This window comes from Phocoena phocoena, chromosome 14 (assembly GCF_963924675.1).
Source record: "Phocoena phocoena chromosome 14, mPhoPho1.1, whole genome shotgun sequence".
Taxonomy (NCBI): Eukaryota; Metazoa; Chordata; class Mammalia; order Artiodactyla; family Phocoenidae; genus Phocoena; species Phocoena phocoena.
This window is the reverse complement of record NC_089232.1, coordinates 41,798,422-41,816,077: the sequence shown is the minus strand read 5'-3', so window position 1 is coordinate 41,816,077 and position 17,656 is coordinate 41,798,422. Positions and strand designations below refer to the sequence as shown.

At 33.9% G+C, this 17,656-nt stretch overlaps 1 protein-coding gene across 1 annotated transcript in view; it reads right to left on the bottom strand.

Moving 5' to 3' along the window:
* Window positions 1-17,656, bottom strand: part of FANCL (FA complementation group L) — a 78,111-nt gene that overhangs the window by 26,037 nt on the left and 34,418 nt on the right. The window contains exon 7 of the mRNA XM_065890618.1: window positions 14,632-14,700. Coding sequence (XP_065746690.1) covers window positions 14,632-14,700 — 69 coding nt within the window. The remainder of the gene's footprint in view (window positions 1-14,631; window positions 14,701-17,656) is intronic.

The window sequence follows — 17,656 nt, the reverse complement described above, 5'->3', positions numbered from 1 at the left end:
CCACCTGCCGATGCAGGGGACACGGGTTCGTGCCCCGGTCCGGGAAGATCCCACATGCCGCAGAGCGGCTGGGCCTGTGAGCCATGGCCGCTGAGCCTGCGCGTCCAGAGCCTGTGCTCCGCAACGGGAGAGGCCACAACAGTGAGAGGCCCTCGTAGCACACACACACAAAAAAAAGATTACACACTGAGATCAGGCGGGATTTATTCCTGGAATGCAAGGATGGCTCAACATATGCAAATCAATAAAATGTAATACACTATACTAACAGAATGAAGAAATCCATATGATCATCTCAACTGATGCAGAAAAAGCATTTGACAATATTTAACACCCTCTCATGATAAAAACACTCAACAAACTAGGATCAAAGAAAGTTACTGCAACATAATAAAAGCCATATTATGAAAAACTGCAGCAAACATCACACTCAATGTTAAAAGACTGAAAGCTTTTCCTTTAAGATCAGGAACAAGGCAAGGATACCGACTTTCATCACTTCTACTCAACACAATACTGGAAGTTCTAGCCAGATCAATTAGGCAAGAAAAAGAAATTAAAAGCATCCAAACTAGAAAGGAAGAAGTAAAATTATCCCTGCTTGCAGAGGATATAATGTTACAGGTAAAAAACCTATATTCCCCCCCTCAAAATTGTTAGAACTAAGAAATTAATTCAGTAAAGTGGCCACTTTGACCACCAGCAAAGTCAATACACAAAAATTAGTTGCATTCTGAACAGCAACAATGAACAATCCAAAAAGGAAATTAAGAAAACAATTTCATTTACAATAACACCAAAAAGAATAAAATACTTAGAAATTAACCAAGAAGGTTAAGGACTTATAAAATGAAAACAAAAAAACACTCCTGAAAAAAATTAAAGAAGACGTCAAAAAAAGGAATCGCAAACCAGATTCATGAACTGAAAGACAATGCAATCGTTTTCAACATCCCAATGGTATCTTTTTGGGCAGAAATAGAAAATCCTATCTTAAAATTCATATAGAATCTTAAGAGACCCTGTATAGCCATACAATCTTGAAATAGAACAACAAAGCTGGAGGAAAAAAGTGGAAAGGACAAAGTGGAAATCACATTTTCTGATTTCAAAACTTACTACAAAGCTACAGTAATAAAAACAGTGTGGTACTAGCATATGACAGTCTATATATAGACAAATGGAACAGAATGGAGAGCCTAGAAATAAACCCTCATATACATGATCAAGTGATTTTTGACAAGGTTACCAAGACTATTCAATGAGAAAAGAACAATCTTTTCAACAAATGGTGCTATGAAAACTGGCTATCAATATACAAAGTAATTAAGCTGGCTCCTTATGTAACACTGTATATAAAAAGTAACTTAAAATGGATCAAAGACCTAGACGTAAGAGCTGTAAGTATAACACTCTCAGAAAAAAACACAGGGCAAAAAAGCTTCGTGACATTGGATTGGGCAATGACTTCTTCAATAAAGCACCGAAGGCACTGGCAACAATAGAAAAAATAAGTTGGACTTCATGAAAATTAAAAAATTTTGTGCATCAGCGGACTTCCCTGGTGGCAGAGTGGTTAAGAATCAGCCTGCCAATGCAGGGGACACGGGTTCAATCCCTCATCTGGGAAGATCCCACATGCTGCAGAGCAGCTAAGCCCGTGCACCACAGCTACTGAGCCTGCACTCTAGAGCCTGTGAGCCACAACTACTGAAGCCCGCGCACCTAGAGCCCGTGTTCCGCAACAAAGAGAAGCCACCACAATGAGAAACCCCTGCACCGCAACAAAGAGTAGCCCCTGCTTGCTGCAACTAGAGAAAGCCTGCACACAGCAATAAAGGCCCAAAGCAGCCAAAAATAAATAAATTTATTTTTTTTTAAATGTGTGCATCAGAAGACAATAGCAACAGAGTAAAAAAGCAACACAAGGAATGGGAGAAAATATTTGCAAATCATATATCTGATAAGGAATTAATGCCTAGAATATGTAGAGAACTCTTAAAACTCAACAACAAAAATAACCTAATTTAAAAATGGGCAAAGGAACAGAATAAAACATTTATCCAAAGAAGATAAACAAACGGTCAATAAGTACGTGAAAAGATATTCAGTATCACTTAAGGAAATGCAAGTCAAAACTATAATAAATACTACTTCATTCACACCCATTAACAGAAAGTAAGTTTTTGGGAGGATGTGGAGAAACTGGGACTGTTGTGCACTGTTGGTGGGAATGTAAAATGGTACAGCAGCTCTGGAAAGCAGTATGGCAGTTTCTCAAAAAATTAAAAACAGAATCACCATATGATCCAGCAACTGAAAGTGGGGACTCAAAGAGCTATAATGCACATCAATGTTCACTGCAGCACTACTCCCAAGAGCTAAAATGTGGAAGCAATTCAAGTCCATCAATGGAGGAACAGATAAACAAAATGTGGTATATACATGCAATGGCTTATTTTCAGTCTCAAAAAGGAAGAAAACTCTGACATATGCTACAACTTGTATGAACCTTGAGGGTATTATGCTAAGTGAAGTAAGCCAGTCAAAAAAGACAAATACTGGGCTTCCCTGGTGGTGCAGTGGTTGAGGGTCCGCCTGCCGATGCAGGGGACACGGGTTCGTGCCCCGGTCCGGGAAGATCCCACATGCCGTGGAGTGGCTGGGCCTGTGAGCCGTGGCCGCTGAGCCTGCGCGTCCGGAGCCTGTGCTCCGCAGTGGGAGAGGCCACAGCAGTGAGAGGCCCACGTACCGCAAAAAAAAAAAAAAAAAAAAAAAAAAACCACAAATACTGTATGATTCCACTTATGTGAGGTACTTAGAATAGTCAAAACCAGAGAGTCAGAAAGTAGAATGGTGGTTACTAGAGGCTGGTGGAAGAGGAGAATAGGGAATTATTGTTTAATGGGTATAGTATTTCAGTTTTACAAGATTTGAAAAGAGTTCTGGAGATGGATCGTGGTAATGGTAGCAACAACATTATGAATGTATTAATACCACTGAACTGTACCTTTAAAAATGATTAAGATAGTAAATTTTGTGTATCTTACCACAATTTAAAAAAATAATAAAGTAAGATGCTAAGAATGCCAGGAGAGGGCTTAGATATTGTGGCAATTTGACCCGACTGATAAACTCCTGTGGTTGTTTATCCATTCTTCTTTATCTCTCAGATGTTAACTCTGAGAAAAATCATGTCTTGCACATTGCTACTTAAGACCCTTAGTATTTGGTTCAAGTACATTTCTAATATGCTATGTTAATTGTTTAATACAAAATAAACTTCCTTTATTTTGTATTAAAATAAAGTTTTACATAATTTAAAAAAATCAAGCCAATCAGTAAAAAACAAACTCATCTTCTAGCTTTTTGTTCCAGGTAAGTCATACCAAAAAAGGGTGCTACTCCCCTCATCAAAAAAGTTGACTCTAACTTTTATTACTAAATAAAAAAATAAAATTATTACACTAAAAACAACAAAATAAGGAAATAAATGGTCACAAAAATCTTTGCTTTCAGATAAGGTCAAGACTAATGACAGAATATGTGTGTTGCTAGCTACCAATGTTACCTTCACAGCCAGAGCCAGGGAACTACCTACCAGCAGTGACATCATTTAAAAAAAACATTGCCCCATTGCTTCTGCTATCTACCAACTCCAAAATTCTGGTTTGCTTCATTATATCCATCTGCCAAATTAGTTTGGCTTCTAATATTCAACTTTTTTAGCACAAAAAGAGGGTAAAAGTAAGTATATTTCATAGCTGAAAGTATTACTCAGTGATTCTAGCAGATCATATTTGAATTAACATGTCTTTCAGATCTGAATTATCATTTGTCTTCAATCTACTAGATCTTTATTTTCAATATGGGCATCTATTTTTTCCAAAAGGATGGTTTAAAACACACACACACACACACACACACACAAGTATACCAATACTCACATATTTTAAACTATCCCTTGGATTAAAAAAAAAATACAAATAGACATAGTGCATGCACATCAATTTGCAAGACAGGGTCCCTGACAGGGACAAAACATAAGGTAGAGAATGTTAACAAGCTGTGTTTGTGTTGAAGAAAAATTGCTTTACTGGTATTAGCTAAGACAATCTTTTTTACCCAAAAGTATTTAAAATATAAATCACAACATTAAGAAGCCATTTGGAGACTGATATTTATACATTTTCTTTTACGTGGGACACCTGCTATATAAGAATATTTTATTGGTTTCCTCCAAACTATAGTCCAAACGATATTTCTCTCAACACCTCTCATCTATGTTACTTATGGTACGATGTATGTAGAGTCATCTACCACAACCAGATAGCCTGGTGAGATTGACGGTCATTTTGCATTTATCATCCCTATTTCATTTTTCAACACCAGAATACTTCTTGATTGTTGCATATAAATGGAAACATTGTCTTTAGAGCACATGTAGTTCAACATACAAAGAGAGAGATACCAATTACGTGTTGTTATATATAAATGTGGGTGTGTTTATATATACAATTACACAATATAATACAAATGTATATTGAGAGATATCATTTCTTTGCCCATATTAAGTCTTGCTATTTTAAAAGCTAACCAATTTGCAAATTGTGTTACCTCCCTCTATCACTTTGTACACCTATACAGCACTTTACAGTTCAAAAGCACTACCAAATAACTCAATTTACTCTTACAAAGTCATGCAATCTATGACTTAAATATTCCTTCCCTCTTTTTATGAAGTTAAATGATTTACCCAAGGTCATGCACTGTAGGGATAAAGCTAGAATTTAACCCAGACTTTAAGACTCTGTGTTCTCTTTTTACTATGTTACAAGTGATCCAGCAGAATTAGCTCTGAAACCTACCATGAAGGTCTGCAACAAAGTCAGATCTATTAACATCAGCAGGTAAATTACTTAATGTACCTTAAATTGGTACTGAAATCATCTGATAAAAAAACCTGTTCCATACTAATAGTCTCATTGGGTCTTTAAATTCATGGAAGAATTTTACCATACCATAAAAGTATCTCATGTGCTCACAAAGCACATATCTCAAATCTTCTAACTTTGATAACCTTAGCAATCAACTGAAATTATACTGATCTTCCTTTATCTGGCAAGTAACTGACTGTATGAGATTCAAAGCTGTATCTCCAACTGCCCACTAAACACATTTATTTAGACATACCATAGGCATGCCAAACTCATCAAATCCCAAACTGAATCTGCCTCTAAACCTCTTCTTACTGCATTCTCTACTTCACTTGGCAGTACTACAATCTATCTCATCTAGTTACCCCCACCAGAAGCAGTGGCAGTAATCCATGGGATCTCATGCCCAATCCATCACCAAGTTCTATCAATACAATCTGTGGAATTTTCCCAAACAATCCCCTTTCATCCTTCCCTGCAACCATTAACCTAGAACAGACCCTAATTACTGCCTGCATGGGTAAGTACACAGCTGCCCCTCAGTCTTCTTCACTATAGTCTTGCCATTCTCATTTAGAACCTTCCTCTACACGAACAGAGTGACCTATTAAAAAAAAACTTGTTTTGCTGAAAACTAATCTACAGAGGTGCTCTGAGAGGAAGGAAATAAAAAGTCATGCCAGAGATTTATAATACATCTTGGCATACCAAGAAAGATGAGAAATCCTAAATCAAGAAATAGCAGAACTTAAATCTAGAATTTCGTAAGTGTATTAGATCAGAGTCCTTTCTCCACCTTAATCCTATTAATAGCCTAATACAAAACAAAAAAACACTTTGAGAAATGCTATTATAAAACAAAAATTGTGACCATGCCACCTTTCTTCCTTGTAACCCCATCACTTTAGGATAAAGTCCAAGACCATCAGAACTGGTGTAGCAGACCCTGCCTAACTCTAAGCAAAAGCTCCAGTCTCATCTCTGACTACAGAGTTCCAAACGATGTGTAATGCATGTATTATCTCCTACAATGTTATGCCTTTGTCCTTTGCCTACAGCAGCTCTCTCCTAAAGTATCATGTGTCCTCCCAAGCCTAACTACTCACTTCTCAAGACTCACTGAACTCAAGTAACACTTTATCCAGAAAACTTGCTTGACCACATCAGGTTAAATTATGTACCTCTTCTCCATCTTATCAAAATGGCTCACCACACACATCACTCAACACATTTTACTGAAACTATCTTTTTAAGTACCTCTCTCCTTATCAGATTGAAAAGTTACTCCTGAAAGCCTACCCTAGGATGTTAGAACCTGGTTAACTCACCTTAAATTCCTTAGGATCCAGCTCAGTACACATCTTCCTCAACTTATGATGGGGTTATGTCCAGTTAAATGGCTGAAAATGCATTTAATACACCAAACCTATGGAACATCACAGCTTAGCGGAGCCTACCTTAAACACACTCAGAACACTTACATTAGCCTACAGTTGGGCAAAATCATCTAACACAAGCCTATTTTATAATAAAGTGTTGACTATCTCGTGTAATTTATTGAATACTGTGAAAGTGAAAACAGAATCACTGTATGGGTACAGAATGGTTCTAAGTGTATCGGTTGTTTACCCTCGTGACAGAGTGGCTGACGGGGAGCGGTGGCTGGCTGCTGCTGTCCTGCATCGCAGAGCATCATTTGGCCTATCACCAATCAGGAAAAAGATCAAAATTCAAAATAAGGTTTCTACTGAATGTGCATCACTTTTGCACCATTGTAAAGCTGAAAAATGCTAAGTCAAATTAGGTCAGGGACCATCTGTAGATATTAAATGTCTGTTGCATTTAAACTATTTCCCACTGAAAAAAAACATTGCTTCTTGATTTTCTGTTTATGTACTTTTTCAAGGTAACCTGAAAAGAGAAGAAAGACTTGACCATGATAGAATCACAATTTCATCTAATGAAGCACTAAAAATAGGATATAACTTCCCTACTAGATCTTCTTGAGTCAGCTCTCTTACTTATCTTACCTAAGTTCTATGAATGTCCAAAGAACCCCAAACTTCCCACACTAATCCCCTCCAAATTATACAAGATGGCAGGAAACTAAGTCAGAGGATTTATTTCTTTCATCACTTGGCTCTAGTTCGAAATGTCGAACCCCATTCACAGTTAGCATACTTATTTAAAACTTTTAATACTGCACTTTAGCTAGCAGCCCATGGGTGAAAGCAATGAAAAGGATTTTAACATTATGTTCACAACTAGTTTATACATTAGAATTCAAATAAAGTAAAAACTACACATTTAAAATTAGGCAAAAAGAGGGTTACAGCTACTTGGCAAAGAAGGTGGATTGAACACACAGATCTAATTTTACCCCACCCCCAAACTTACTATATTGTTGTTGCTTTTTCCTTTAAGGCATAATCTCACAAAAACAAGGAGAACTAAAGAGGCAATAAAACCAAATTTTGGAAGCAGGAAAACAAAGGAATTGCTCTTATGAGCATAGATGCAAAAGAAACAGAATGTGGAAATATATATACTGGAAATTGTATACGTGTATATGAACATATATATGTGTGTGTATCTACTGACCAATCAATTGATTGATCAACATATAGATTTAAAATACTCCATAACCTGACTGGGTTTATTTCAAGAGGGCAAGATTTATTTAACATTAGGAAATCGAACAATATAATTCACCACATGAACAGAATAAAGGAGAAAAACCATTTGATTAACATATAGAGAATATACTTGAAAAAATTCGACTTTCATTTATAACAAAACTCTTAGCAAACCAGAAACAAATTCTATTAATTATTGGTAAAGGATTTCAGTACAAGAACTATAGAGCAAAAATCTACCTAATGATGAAAACAAAGTCTTCCCTTTGAGATCAGGAACAAAACATGAATGCTTGTGTTTACTATTCACGTTTCACAGTTTATTAGATATCCTAGCCAGAACAGTAAGGCAAAAAAAAAAAAAAAAAAAAAAAAAAAAAAAAGAAAGGAAGGCGTAAAGATGGCAACGGAGGAAATAAAACTATCACTTACAAATGATATGATTATGTTCATAGAAAATTCAATGAAACTACTGATTATTAGATAAAGAGTTTAACAAAGCCACTGGATAAAAAATCATCTAAAAAATCTACTTGTAGACATCAGCAAGAAACAATAAAACTGAAAATTACTGCTACATAGAACTAAGAATGGCCAAAATTTTAAAGTCTGAAAATACCATGGGGTAGCTAGGATATCATTTTTTGCCCCTCAACTCCAAATCTACTCTCACTATCTGCCTTGTGATAATGGAGGTTCACGCTGTAAGCACTTCTCTTTTACAGCTGCGTGGTGTTCAGCCCTATCCGTAGAGGATGCCATAGAGTTAACTGTTACTAATTCAGACTGCTGTTTCTTGCCCAACAGTGCTGCTCCACTCTCACCTCAAGGGAGCGTTTTCTGCTTGCTCAGTGACTTCTAGGCAGAAGGCTGGAAGAGTCTTCTCCAAGAAATCTGACCAATTAATCAAAAAGACCTAAAATACTGACACTTGGGGTTCCCCATTATGAGATCTACTCAGGTGACTCTACAATGAAGTTCACAGTTGACAGGCCCACTCGCACTCAGAGCTTTCAAATAGCTTTTAATAGCTGACTTTTAATGACGAGCAGGTAACCAAAGATGATAAGCCTAGAAAAAGAGCAACTCAAGGAAATAGAAACTACTCAGATGGAAAAAAAGACATATTATTAGTATCTCTGGGGACAAGAGAAGATTTATCAATTAAGTAAACTCTTACAAATGAACATGATAGATAGTATAAGTAAAAAAAACTCAACAGGAAGCCTATTGGGAAAAGCTGATGAAATTTACCAGAAAGTAAAGCTAACAGAAAACCCGGCATAGATGATTAAGAGCAGATTTAGACAACTGATGGAAAACTGTGGGTTGAATGAGTTTTAAGTACACAGAAAACTAAGGAAATGAAAAAGACAACTGTTAACTCTAGGTGGTAACAAAAACTGGGGCAACAAAGGAAAAATAATAATTAACTACATGGCTTATCTCTGCATAGTATACATATATGTTCAAAATAATAATGTAAACACTGAATATTGACATAATCAAAATTACAAGATAACTATCTGGGAAGGATAGGAAGTATACGTGTGTATGGAGTGGGGAAAGGTAGAAGAAACAGCAAATTCCCCATTATCTACAGTGGAAAGTTAACAGATAATGCCTAAACCAAACCAACGAACAAAAGGTAGTATAATTACAAGAGCATGTAATGATAGAAATTATAACACCAAAAGGATCAACTAACAATTAAAAGTAGTTGACCCTGGAGAGGGAGAAAAAGGTGAGAAGGAGGCTAGGACATGCCATTTTGTCTAAAAAGAAAACAAACAAACAACAAAAACCCTTGTAAACCTAACTCTTTATGTTCATATACAACTTTTATTAAAGTATAACCTTAAAAAAATTAATAGCTTGCCCACATTATAAAAATAAACTAGAAAATATGATTTTAAAAAAAAGATCACAATAGCAAAGAAAACTTCATACTTAGGAATAAACTCAACAAAAATGTACAAGATGTGGATTAAGAAACTACTGCTACTTAACTGGGGGACCTAAATAAATGTAGATATAAGCAGTGCCTAGACTGTGAACACATCAGTTCTTAACTGGATGGATAAATGTAAACCCAATTATAACTAAAAACTACATTATTCTAAGGATTACCTGGAATAATAAATGCACAGCTTTATCAACAATGTTTCAAAAAATATTTTGCTAAGTGGTAAGCATAGGTTCAGAACTATTATCCAGTGAGATCCCAATGCTAAATGAAGGCATTAAGGGTGATTTTATATTTTCTTAATTTTGCTTATTTGTATTTTCTCTCCTTTTTAAAATCAATGTAGGAGTACTTTTAAAATAAATTATGTTATTTTAATAAAAAAGAAAGGCAGTTAATAGGTTACTGAGTCCAATAGGTCAGACCATATCACACAGATCTACCATATCACATAATCTCAATAGTGAACTAAGTTTCTTTGTTTTGATTCCGTTGATGTCTTTTTATCCATACCATTATAGCAATAATAAGATGGCCAAGAAGGCAAAAGTATATTTAATTAACCAATTTAAGGATGAACAAAAATTCAGTACTATGAGTTCTCCAACAAGGACAGCAGAGAGAAAAATGGAAAGAAAGATACTCCGGTAGGTCAAAAAAGGAGAACTTCCTCAGGATCCATACAGTGTGATATTGAGAGTTTTCTTCCCCTAGGATTGTTTGTTTTAAACCAAATTTATTTTAAGATCTCTGTGAAAGAGAAAAAGTTTATTATTTCCATATACATATGAACTGAGGCAAAGAGCAGTCATGTGACTTGTTTGAAATTATACAATTAAGTCAATGGCTGAACTGTAAACAGAACCTAGGGATACCCAACTGCTAGTCTGATGCTCTAACTAATGGATCATGCTCCCTGCTATGTAATAGGACTGTTTCCTTTAATTACAATTTCTTCATTCACCATCAGATTATCAGCCAGAGGCTTTATCATTGGTTTTGCTCTTCCTGTATTCATAGCGTTACTCCAAGAATATGAGATTTACATGATAAAAAATATAAAGACCACTGTTTATGTATCACACCAAATCTGAAAATTCCAACCAGTGTGACGCAGACAGTTCACAAGCCTGCACTTAATGGCATATTTATAGGTAAAACTGCAATTTTAGCATCCATTTTGGGCTGGTCAGTGACCTGGAGAAAATTAGTTTTGTTTTTATAGAATCACTAATGTCAGTGCACTTAAAATCTTACATTAGAGCATTCTATGGTCTCATCAGTCAACAATATTCACAAATATGACCTATATAGATAAGTCGAAAGGGTAGCAGAGTTTAGAGCATTTGGGATGTTGGGAAGTAGAATAAGATAAAAATCATGACATGCTCTTACATTCTATGCTGAAATCTATAAACAAAATTGACTGGGTAAACAAGTAAGTATCTGAGAAGAGGTGTGCAGTCACTTGTCTTTGAGAAGCACTTTGTGTTTCTTTGGCACATATCACGGCAGCAGTAGTAGCAGCAGCCTTGCCCTTGGTGCTGATTTCTTACTACTCTAAATGCCTCCTCTGAGCCAGAATACACTGGCTGTTGCTGATCATGCTGTGAGACACCTGCACTGGCTACTAGGCTTGTCATGACGCACAAAACCCTACCATCTTCAGCTTGACATTGTGCAAGTTATAATTATTCATCCAAATGAATATGTCAGAGCAGCAGCAGCAGACCTCTCATCAGAGCAAAAGAAAAATACATCAAAACATTATCAACCCAGCAGGAAGACAGGGACCATAAGGAAAATTACCCATTTTTAATATGGATGCCACAAAGCCATGCCTATTATTTTACAAAAAGAAAGCAAAATAAAGATCTTCCAAGTTTAAAGTCCAGAAACCCTGAATCCAAAGAGGAAATGCACAAAACGCAGACAAGGAGTTTTTTAAAATCAATTATCTGAAAGCTATTTACAATCTTTTAAATATAAGTTTGCTATTAGACTACACTAGTAACATTTATTTCGCTTAAGAACCACATCTGTTTAAAAATTGTTTAAAAAGAAAAAAGACGGGATCTCCTACAAGCAGAATTGTGTCCAATAGGTCAATGATAAAAGATACACAGCAAAGAAGTTTGATGTTGCTTCATATTTCCAAAATGTAAACTAATATTGCCAACACTTTTATCATATCTAAAAAGACTCAAGAGTTCACACTTGCTGGCAGTATCACCAAAATGCTTACGATGTACAGCTAGACTCTAACAAGAGGCAAATAGTGTATTTTGAAATTTTTCTGAATTTTAGTGGTTTATGTAAAAGAAAAACTGAAATCACCCCAGACCGCCACAAATGAAGATATATCCAAATTCTGTGAGCATATATAAAATAGGTAAGTGTAAATACAATTCCTATCTCATACTTGAATATGAAAAAAAGTGTAACTTTTATAACAGACTTTAGGAGAATATCTTTTCAGAACAAGATATGGAAGATTTTCTCATTCAATACACAAAAAGCAGAAATCACGAAGAAGAGAATGATAAATGTGACCACACTGAAACGTTAAACTTCTGATTGAAAAAATATATCATATACAAAGTTGAAACACATGCCACAGGGAGAAGACACTTATATCCCATATAACCAATAAATAACTAGTATTCAAAATATATAAGAAATGCTTATAATAAAACACAAAAATTTAGGCAAAGATAAACACAATAATAATGAGTATCAGTTTTTGATAAGAATTAAGGTCACACTAAAATCAGACTAAGACTTAGAAAGGATTTGGGAAAGTAGGAATTACTATGCATTGCTGGGTAGGAGTATAAAGTTATGCAACCGATTTTAGAAGATAACTTGGCAATATTTTGTAATCTCAAAGAGATGCATTCCCTACAATACAGCATTTTCACCTTTAGGCATAAACCACACTAAAAGTCTCACATGTGTAAAAGGAAACACAGAAGGATGTTCACTGCAGCACTGTTTAAGAAAGAAATTGTGAACCACCATATAAGTAGGGCAATGAATAAATTAACTGATGCATTCATATAATGAAATGATATAAAGCATTTAAAATGATATAAGATCATGGGTAAATCTCAGAAACAATGTTGTATAAGAAAGGTCAGACTGCAAAAATATTATAGAATATGGCATAAACAAATGTAGCAAAAAAGTATGCATGGATAGCATACACACCAATTCCAGACAAGTGGTTTACCTCTAGAAAGGGAAAGAAGGAAAGAAAGAGGAAAGGAGAGAAGCAAAAGAGGGGTAAAGTTTTAGGTCCCAGAACATTTTATTTCTGAGAGACAGAGAGAGAGATATCTGAAGCAAATGTGACAAAATATTAAACATGTCAAATTTCAGTTGTGGTTAAAATGGTGTCCAAATTTTTATCTGTACTATACTAAGAATTTTAGTATTTCTTTTAATTTAAAAAAAGGATTTATGACATTCCAGTTACTACTAATTAATTCTGTATTCTTAAAACGAATACAAAAATAGAAAACGACGTATGACCCAATTAAATCTAAATCTGAATTTGAATTAATATTATAAACACTTATTCCATACTTATATGTGCAAGGCACTGAGCTGGTGTTAAGTAGGGATAGAAAATTTAGAAGAAATTGCCCTCTAAGATTTTCTAGTGTTAGAGTCACAAACTAGTTTTGCTAAATGGCAGGATAAGGTAAGTGCTAAACAGTCTTTTTGTGGAGATGCAAACTTTTTCACAGATTAAAGTCTGGGGAAAACTTTTATGATTATCTAAATTTAAAAAACTAGGAAACTCATCAAAAACATATTCCCAAGGTTGAACCTTGGGATTTTAATAAATATTAAATTATAATTTAGAGATAGCATATCTGGAAAGAGTAATACGATCTAGGTACAATGTTATATCATGACCTCACATAATACATAAAGATAAAGTTTATAGAGCCAAACAGAAAATGCATATGCAATTTATGTATAATTCCAATTTTTTAAAAAACAATCAAAACAGTATTTCTTATACATTTATAACATATATCAGAATATCAAAAGCAAATCATGGGGTTTTTCCTCCCCTTTATTTTGCTGTGTTTTCTTGATTTCCATTGGAAGGAGGGAGACTTTTGTTTTTAAAGAAGAAAACAAGAAAAATATTTTTTAAATATATATGGTATGATTAAAATTTGACCCTTCACAAGACCATTTAAATCCTGTTAGGCTTTTTTTTTTTTTTTTAAACTAACTTCATATACAAGACAATTATTACTTTACTCTATATATTATAATTTAAAAGTATAAATTTTCACTTGAACCTACCAAAACTTCATAACAAAAATAAGGGTAGTCTCTATTTAGAGAACATTTGTAAAATGTCACTAGGAATTTTTGTTTCGCTTTGCATAAGAACAGAAAGTTTCTCTTCATTTTGGTAACAATTTACTTGGTGAGACAAGGACTATGCCTGTCATCATTAGACTGTTCTTTGAATCTAACCACCATTCTGCCAGATCTTTAAAAATCACACATGTGAATGTTGATGATGGAGCTGTTGATAATCATACCATATTTTAGCCACATAACGGTACAATTTACAATGCATTCCTAAATACATTAACTTGTTAAATATCAGCAATGTATTGAGAAATTGACAGGAGTAGAAGAATCTCCTATATTCTTTACTCAAAGTAAGAATGTTCCAAAGCACTTACAAAAACAATATAGTCTAAGTTCAAGGATGAACTAAGGACAAACACTTTAAAACAATAAAAACGGAATAGAAATGGCAGGGTTTATATTTTCAGTCATAACTCATTCTCTGAAAAAGATTCTCTGATATTATGTCTGAAAAATGTCACCCAATTTTTAACCTACTGCTCACTGCTTTTATAAAGAGTTCCTTAGGATTTAAATTTAAAGTAAAATTTCTGTCAATAGAGCTTCTTCAAGTTTAACACTCTCAAAGTCCTGTTTATAAATAAATGCTTAAAGAAAACGGAAAAAAAATCACTTGTAATCTACAATGGCCACTTATAAGTAAACAGAACGTGCTTTTTAGCTACTTAAAATAAATTTAAGAATTTACCTGTGGTGTCCAGGAAACAGAAAACGAAACAGGAAAATCCACAATACAATCTGGTGATTCTGCAGGGTACTATAAAAAAGCATAAAGTTAGGTCGTTTTTGCTTCAGTGTGACAATTTCACATAAAATATTTTCGAAAAACTGAATATATTAGAAAAAGTATTATAAATGCAAATGTATTATGTATCAATATTTCCATTCTATTATTATAGAGATATTAAGAGCTGATTAACAGTCAAGTTAAGCTCAAAAGGTACAAAGTTTGGTGATTTGGGGGTGCCAAACCAACCGGTTTTGAAAAAAAGAGTAATGAATTAAGTCAGTGTCAGGTCAGCTGCTAATGTGATTTGAGGGGTAAACCACACTGAATCTCAGTTTCTTTATCTTTAAAGTGAGAGATCAAAATGGTTGATATTTAATTTCCTTTCAGTCTAAAATTTAACCTCAAATAGCCTCAGTCACTTGTTAAAAGAGGCAATATTTGTTAAAAGAATCAAGAAATGCACAAAAATGAACACATATAATTATCAATTAAAGAAGTACCTTCCACAAAAAAGCATTTAATTTTAGCAGAAGATAAATAAAAAGAAACAATGAAATGTCTCTGGCTTATTAAGGGAAAACAAAATAATAGTTTTAAGAAAAATCTTTTCATGGTTGATAAACAGAAAATTAATTACTCAATAGTTTTATACAAAAAGTAATAGTCATAGGACTAACTAGGTTTCTAAGTTAAGAAAGACAAAAGGTAGTTTTTCTTAAAATCAATTTTGTTATTAGAGAATTGTACTACATGATTTCTCCAAGATTCAGTCTGGATTCTTGAAAGTCACACATAATTTTTAAAGTGCTCATTTCTTTCCAATACAAAGCTAAATTTACTAACATGAAAATTAGTTTTAGGGAAACTCCTTTCTCTCATTTGACAAAATGTTTAAAATAAGTTTTAGACTTTCACTTTTTTCAACCTCTTATTTTTAACTACTTTGTTGCATAGCAAAAGGGCACAAAAAATTATCACTATAGTATTTGTCACAAACATCAGCCCATTTGAAATCAATGCTTCGAAAAGAATTAACATTTAGTTACAATGACAGTCTGGTTAAAAATAAACCTATCAATGTATACTCTGACTAATGGTATCTAGCTATGCAGAAGTGATAACACAAAGGTAAATATACAGGAAACCATATAGAAATTTAACAGTGCTCTAATTTAGAGGAAAAAAAGAAAGAAAGGTCTGGCTGGGATTACAGAAGAAGCCCTATTCCAGACAATTCAAACTATTAGATGATGTATGTCAGATTATAACTGCTGCAATCACTGGAAAAACTATTTGTACACTATTTTTTTATAAGGCACTATTTTTTTATAAGGCATGTGATTATCTCAAAGTAAATGCAGGCAGAGATGTTAGCTTTCTCTGGTTTCTAGCGCTGCTAACTAACTTGTGACCTTGGATAAGTCATTTAACTTCTCTGGCTGTTTTATATGTAAAAATGATGGAACTCAACTAAAAGCACTGTAAAATCTCTTCTCCCTCTAAAAAATGTTAATATTCTGCAAAAATAATAATGCACACTTAAAACCTCCTTGGGTCAAAAATGGAATATTTAGGTCACCTTGAGTTGCTGCTATCTATCATCTACTGAGCTGACAATGAACAATATCAACTCTCTAACTTAAACAATCATCAACCCAGCTAAGAGTATGAACTTAAAGTTTACTGTATACAGAGTAGATAAACCAAGTAAAGTGTCTTAACTTTGGAAGTCATTAAGTACATACGGCACATTATGTTAAAAGAGAATATGATCCTACATTCAAATAGGGCTCAGGGTAGTAAATGGCACATATGTACTGATAAAGAAAGAGATCCACAGGGAGTTAAACAAAAAGCAGGTTATAATAAATATAATATGATGCCACATATCTGAGATAACATTCAAATATATATTTTAGGTGTAATTACGCAAACATACAAATATGTATATAATAAATGAGACTGATCCATATGTTTGTGGCTTTACTGTCTATTATGAGTTAAATGTATATATATTGTGTTAATTATATTCACTTCCAAGATCAATTCTGTTTATATAATATAATAAATGCTACATAACTGTATTGAACCTAAAAAGCACAAATTTATACACTTCTGGATGATTTAACATGAATTATGCAGTAGCATCCTAGATACTCATTTCTGGAGTTGTTTGTATTGTAGTACTAACTACAACATTGATAACTGAATATTGTAAAATAACTGTCAAAATTCAGATTATTTTTCAACAGTAAGTTATAGGTATATACAAAGCCACTAGAGACTAACTGCCAAAAGCTTCACTTTAGAAATCCAGGTGACAAGAACAACAAAAGCTCCACCTAAAGAAACTAATTGAAAAATAGAGTAATTTATAATTTTTCATTAATATAGTTTTTCAAGTCTCAGTTGAAACAATTCAGTCAAATCAATAACTGTAAGAGAAAATAATTATTATATAATATTAAGTATATATTTTTGTCACAAACAATATTTTTTAGACTCTATAGTATACTTTTCTATGGAAACATTTAACCCAACCCGAACTGTGACTGGACCCCCCCAGCAAAAGAATACATACAAATTGTGGCAGATTACAAAAACGGCCATCAGAGACAGGGTGCCCAGCCTCTGAAACATATCTGTGATTCGTTTTTCAAGTAGTTCTGATCTTGGCCAAAGCTAAGGAAGCCCTAGGCTACTTCTTTTTTAAAGGAAAGACAAAAATTTCATCTCATAGTTTAGGATGAACTGTAAATACTGCATAAAAATACACCTATAAAAATGACAAAATTCAACTGTTTCTCATTGTATTTCTTTTTGATTTATATACTTACTTTTAAGGGGGGATGTCTAGACAAAATTAGTATTGTTTTCTTTGTGGGTTTTTGGAGACAGTGAGGTAGAGTGGCAGAATTGGGAGAGTATGTATTCAAGAATCAAAACAAATGCATTTCTTTACTACGTATCAAAAAATATCAGA